The 6,273-nt window shown below is 53.9% G+C and overlaps 1 protein-coding gene across 1 annotated transcript; it reads right to left on the bottom strand.

The window, feature by feature from the left end:
• Positions 1-2,509: 2,509 nt before the first annotated feature.
• FOXC2 (forkhead box C2) lies at positions 2,510-5,430 on the bottom strand. The gene has a single exon (XM_053916241.1). It carries the CDS (start codon positions 4,860-4,862, stop codon positions 3,357-3,359), a length of 1,506 nt encoding a protein of 501 aa, XP_053772216.1. The 5' UTR covers positions 4,863-5,430; the 3' UTR covers positions 2,510-3,356.
• Positions 5,431-6,273: the final 843 nt, after the last annotated feature.

Genomic DNA, 6,273 nt, shown 5'->3' with positions numbered 1-6,273 from the left:
CCAACAGCAGCCTCCCTGGAGCTGGGACTGTTCAGGAGGCTCAGAGGCCACAGGGTCTCTCCAGGCAGCCCATATCTGTCAGAACTGGACCCTGTTTAGAGACACAATCCACCCAGCCAAGGCCAGTCAGAGAGGCAGGGTTAACTTCGAGAGAAATGGTTCCTGCCGTGGTCTTCGGGTTGCTTCCATGTCATTTGCAGTATCTTTGAGACCTGCAAAACTATATCTTATTGGGTCAGGAAGGAATATGGTTATCAGACATGGCTTTATGCAAACTGCATCCCAGGAGCCTGCAACGGACTCTCAGGCCCTTCTATCCTGGACCTCCTTTCCCCTTTTCTTGAAAGGCCCTGAGCCTCCCGAGGACCAACTGGCTAAAGGAAGGGGCAGCAAATGGATCAGAGAAGCAGACAACCCATGCCTGGCATGCAGTCTTTGCACCCAGGCAGCAGAGGTGCAGGGCCTGAGAAGTCATGAAAAGCAGCCCAGCTGGTATCTGGACTCCAAGCTGCTCAAGGTGTCCTGCTTCAGGATCTTCCCGCTCCGTGGAGAGCAACAGATGCCTGAGACTGCCACCAAGCCCTTAGGCCCAAGGCTGGGCTGAGCCAGCTTTGAGCTCAGCGCCCAGCACACTGGCCGGCCTTCTGGTACTGACCCTCACCTACCTTGGCCCCTAGTGTTTCAGACTGAGGGATCATGAGGTGACGCTACACACCCCAGCCCTCCACACTGCCACCTGGATAAAGCCCCAAACACAATCCCCCAAGTTGCCCACATACCCAAGGGAATGGAAGGGACCCTTGCCATGGTCCCCACCCAATTGAGGGAAACCTTCTCGAGCTACCCACCCCGGTGAGCGGCCCACACACAGTGAGACTTCTTTAAGAAGCCTTCTGGAAGGTGGAAGACCCAGGGAGGTTTCAGAGGTGGTGCGGAGTCTGTTGCCCGCACTCCATCCCATTTCTCTCTCCTTTATTCTCCGTGTGTCTCCCAGAGCTGGCTTGAGTGCCAGAACTTAAGATGAGGGCAACCTTTTTGGGGAGACTTTCTGAAACACCTGAGGAAGGAGAATGTCATCTAGAATACTCTCTTCTGCTCCTGCGGCAAACAGCATAAATGAAACAGGAGCAAAATGAAACCAGCGTGCCAGAGCTGGGCAAGGAGCAGGGCTGCCTCTTTCTGCAGCTCACAGAGGGAGTTTCTCTCTCTCTGTGTCTGTCTCTCTGTCTCTCTCTGTCGCTGGCTGGTCCAGCTCACCCAACCAAAGCACTGTCTCCTGGAGGCCTGCTGAAGTCCAGTACGGAGCACTGGGGCTCCCCGATCCCGTGCATTGTGAAAAGGAATAAAATGCAGTTTTTTAACCACATGCCACCTCTGGGGCCACAGACTGAAAGAATCTGTGTCCTGCATATGGGGAAATTTATTGTGCCCAAACTTCCCCCAATTTCATCTCAGCATAACACAGAGACAAAACGCCATGCGTAAAACAACCATACAGCACCCGGGTCACGTCCCACACCATTACATCAGAGAAAGTCGCCTTTTGGGAAAGCATCCTGGCCTGAAATGTTAGGGTCACAAGGAGCTCGTCCCTTGGTGAGGCAAAGCTCACCTGCTGGGGTGGGAAACATTCCCCAATTTGGAGCTCTGGCCCCAAAATTCAGACACAAAGACCAGCAGGAGAGTTGTAGGTTTCGGCCAGTTAAATAGATAACAAAGCCTTCCCTTGGCCACGTCTCACAAATGTTGTGTTGCTAGTAAAGTAAAAAAGACGAGATATCAAAATTAAAAAGGAAAATAATCTCATTATTTAAAGTCTGAAAAGTTGGTAAATTTAGTCCTCAAAGCATTGGAAATTATTTTTGAAGGGCAATGAAGTTTATGATTTTTCACTGCAATAGGGTAAAGAGTTAGAAATTACATCGAGAAGTAAAGAGGTCTGAAACCCACCTCTGATCTGGCCGCTACCAGGGTGGTCACTAAACGCTACAGACGCAGTCTCCTTTGGGCCATCACTGGCCCCGTTCGAATTCTCCTCTGTGAAACCATTAAAGTGGGTAGGGAAGTCCGCATTTTAGGAAATCCAGGGAAGGGAGGACTCCCCTGGTTTGTAGTTAGCTAACAAAAAATACTTTTCCTTCCCCTCCTAAATTGGGGACGGCTGGATGCAGATGGAATGGCACTGTTTGTCTTGACAACCGGCGTGTATTTTTCTGCATTTAGCAAAATGCTTTACAGCAAACGACGTTACAGCATGCAGTTCCAGCAGACCGTCCAGCGGGACAGTCTCTGCATCGCCTCAGTCGGGGGAGGTTCTGAATTAATCAGAAGCCTTTTGTCCTGAACAAGACAAAAGGGAAGTGCCCCCATCCTCTGTGATTTTATATATATATATATATATACACAGTTACCCACCTGTATAAAAAAATAATCAAAACAGGTGGATTTGCAAACCCACCTTATTTTTTTTTTAACGTGAGTACACAAACACACTGTTTTTTGGGCAGAAAAACAACATGGGTTTATTTTAAGGTAAGTACAACAATTAAGGCCACATAAGACAAACACAGGTGAAGTTAAAATTTTTGAAGTTTTTTTTTTCTTTTAGGAATGCTCAGGGAGAAATCTACTATACAAAACCATCACACTTTTGTAAATAAAAAGTATCAGATACTTGACTTCTTTGTCAGCCAACAACAACAAAAAATAAATTATTTTCTTGTTTTGTAAAAGACCTACAACTGGGAAGAGAATTATACCTCATAACTGTACAGGAGGAAAACCCCACATAGGTTTTCTGAATTTTCAATTTGACAGAAACGGTTGGGCAAGGTGAAAACTATCCAGTGAACTCAACTTTAAATATTATATTAATGGCTCTGAACAACAACAAATAGCCTGATTACAAATCCGCACGTTTGTACAGCACGGTTAGAGAGATTTAAGATTACACACAGCACATACGAGGTCTATAGAGATCCCCACAAACCTATGGAGGTCTCTACAGAGAGTCATTACTGGGCCGCTCTGATATTTGGTCCATAACTTAATTTTGGAAACCCCGAGTGGAGCAGAGAGCACAGCCATCCTGGTAGGGGAGGGGGATTTAAAAATCAATATTCATTTCGTCGGGCTGCATCCCTTCACGGGGAAGCCTCTTGAGAATCTCAGAAACGGGGCGGCGAATTAAAGTTACCTGCAGCTTCCCAGAGGGCTGAAGCTGGCGCGCGCGCGCTCTGCTCCCGGGTCTGAGAAAAAGCGGGTGGACGTGTTTTGGTTCTTCTTTGCGTCTCTGAAAGCCTGAACTGTCCGAGAGGGTCGCGTCTGGGAGACAAAGCCAGAGCGCTGAGAGCCAGTCAGTATTTCGTGCAGTCGTAGGAATAGGGGGCGGCATGGCGGTACAGGGACGGCGTGGACCTGTAGGGCAGCTGACAGCTTGCGTTGCCGCTCACCTGGGGTTCCCCGAGGGTCGAGTTCTCAATCCCCAGGCGGTGGGAGTTGAACATCTCCCGGACGTTGGGAAAAGTCTGCTGCTGGGCCGCAAACGTGTGACCGGGGAGGTGGTTCAGGTCCCCGCTGTGGTTAAGATACCAGGAGGCCGCCTGGGCCGCGGCGGCTCCGGGCTGCGGGGCCGACTGCGGCTGGGGAGCCGGCGGAGGCGGCGGCGCCTGTGGGTGGTGGTGGCCGTGATGTTGGTGGTGGTGTCCAGCGGCGGCGAGCGCGCCTTCCTGGCCCGCGGCGAGGTTGAGGGCGCTCAGGGGCGACGTGGGGCCGCTCTGGTGGTCCGAGAGGGCCTCGTCCAGCGCCGGCGGGACGCACATGTGCGCCGGGCGCTCGGCGCCGGTGTACAGGCTCATCGCGCGCATGCTGCACTGGTAGCCCCCGGCCGCCCCGGCCTCCAGGCCCTGCGCACACGGCTGACCGTAGGCGGCTGGCGGCGCGGCGGCGTAGGGCAGCGCCAGTGGCGGAACCACCAGGCCCGCACGCCCAGCAGCCGGGCTGAGCTCGCCGCCCGGCGGCGACGTTCGCAGCGTCATGATATTCTCCACGCTGAAGCCCGGCAGCCCGTTGGGCGCGCCGGCGTGGTGTTCGGGCAGCGAGCCGTCGGGGGAGCCGGCGGGCGTGGAGGCCGCGCTTCTCGGGCTGCCCTGCAGCGCGCTCTCAGGGCTCAGCGTCTCCACCTTGGTGATGACCGGCAGCGCTGGCGACGCCGCCTCACTCTTGATCACCACCTTCTTCTCGGCCTCCTTGGGGGCGTCCGCTAGGGGGGGGCCAGACGGGGCGCCCTTGGACGTTGCCGGGGGCGGCTCCTTGAGGTGGGCCCGCTCCTCCTTCTCCTTGGGCACGTCCTTCTTCTTGAAGCGCCGCCGGCGCCGCAGGAAACTGCCGTTCTCGAACATGTTATAGGAGTCTGGGTCCAGGGTCCAGTAGCTACCCTTGCCAGGTTTCTTGTCGTCGCGGGGCACCTTGACGAAGCACTCGTTGAGCGAGAGGTTGTGGCGGATGCTGTTTTGCCAGCCCTGCTTGTTCTCCCTGTAGAAGGGGAAGCGGTCCATGATGAATTGGTAAATGCCGTTCAGGGTGATCTTCTTTTCGGGCGCGTTCTGGATTGCCATGGTTATGAGCGCTATGTAGCTGTAGGGAGGCTTTACCAGGTCTTTGGGCGCCGCAGGCTGGTGGTGGTGGTAAGGCGCATAGGAGCGGCCCATGCCCGCGCCGTACTGCTCCGGGTGGCCCGAGTAGACACCCATAGGGCTGGCCATGCCGCCGTAGCTGCCTGCTGCCCTGTAGTAATTCTGCTCGCTCAAGTAGGGCACCACTCCCAGGGCGTTGGGGTCGGACACGGAGTAGCGCGCCTGCATGCTGCGTCCGAGACCGCTCGCCACTGCTAGTACGCACGGACCGTGAGGAAGGCCCGGAGAGAGCGAGAGCGAGAGCGAGAGCGAGAGAGAGAGAGAGAGAGAGAGAGAGAGAGAGAGAGGAAAAGAGAGAAATGAGAGATTGAGAGAGAGAGAGAGAGAGAGAGAGAGAGAGAGAGAAGGCAGCAGCGGGGGAGCCTCCGGTGCCTGAAAGCCTTGGGGGCGAGGTGGAGGAGCAACGGCTCCCGGCTCCCGCCCTCCGAGGAGAAGGGGCGCTCGTTTTCAGCGAACCGGGCGGATCAGCATCCTGGAGGGCGCGCCCTGGGCGAGCGCAGCGCCGGCCCCTGCTCGCTAGCTCGCTCTCAGGACCCGGCGGGTGGCAGCCCGGGAGGCGACTGAGGACGCAGCGGAGACGCCACGCGCGAGGTGGACCAAGGCTGGCCCCCCGGTCCGTTCCAGGAGGGGGAAGGCGGCTCTCCAAGTTCCCCAGCAAATCGGTAACCCTGAGGGTCAGCGAGCTGGGGTCCAGACTGGTTGCCCTGCCGAGCCCGGAAAAAGAAGCAAAGTCCCTTTTAGGGATTGGGAAAAGTTTCAAAAGTCGTCTTGCTGAAAGCGAGTTTTTACTTTTCACCGGCCACGCCCCCTCCGAGAACTTTGGACCAATAACTCGGCAGCTGTGGAGACTTAGCAGCCAATCAGGGCGAGGAGCGCCGAATCCGTCGGCTCTAAGACCCAGACGCTGAGAGCCAGACTTTAACGCAGCTCAGTCTAAACTTGAAATGATTTTTTTCAAGAAAAGTTATATCTTATTAAATTTTATTTTATTATCATATTTTTTAGTGGGGCCATGTACCCAGAACAAAAAAAAGCCACTCTCCTTTGCAAAAAATTTAGTTTGAAATATAAAAGCGAATTAATTTATGTAGTCAAATATCTCTCTCCCCGAAGACCTTGTAAGTAGCAAAGACCCTGGGACTATTTTTCTTATTAATGAGTGATGAGGCGAATAATTAGATTTCCTAATTGTCGGGGCCCAGGTGTAATGGATTCAAAGCAAACGTGCTGGGTTGGCATAGAAGGGGCCTCCCCTGGATGTTGTTATTATTTAAGCAAATAATTAATAATCAACAGGGAATTTCCAGGTTCAGGGCCGTCAAGAATAACCTATGAAGGTTTTAGGGGTAAATTACAGAAACGGAACGCCCCTCACCCCTACCTGAGGAGGCTCGCCGCAGTGTCTGGGGGGAATAGGCGGAGCAGCGGAAAGGAGCAATATCTTGAGAATTTAATCCTCTGAATTCTCCGTGGGTTCGGTAAATCACCCGCGTCATGGTGGACAGTTTTGTGGAATTTGGGAGAGACAGTTAAATAACTCCGCTCAGTTCCCCCTTTCCCTTCCCGTGTAGACGCCTGC

The sequence above is a fragment of the Desmodus rotundus genome, chromosome 12 (assembly GCF_022682495.2).
Source record: "Desmodus rotundus isolate HL8 chromosome 12, HLdesRot8A.1, whole genome shotgun sequence".
NCBI classification, from domain to species: Eukaryota; Metazoa; Chordata; class Mammalia; order Chiroptera; family Phyllostomidae; genus Desmodus; species Desmodus rotundus.
This window is presented reverse-complemented; position numbering and strand designations above follow the sequence as displayed.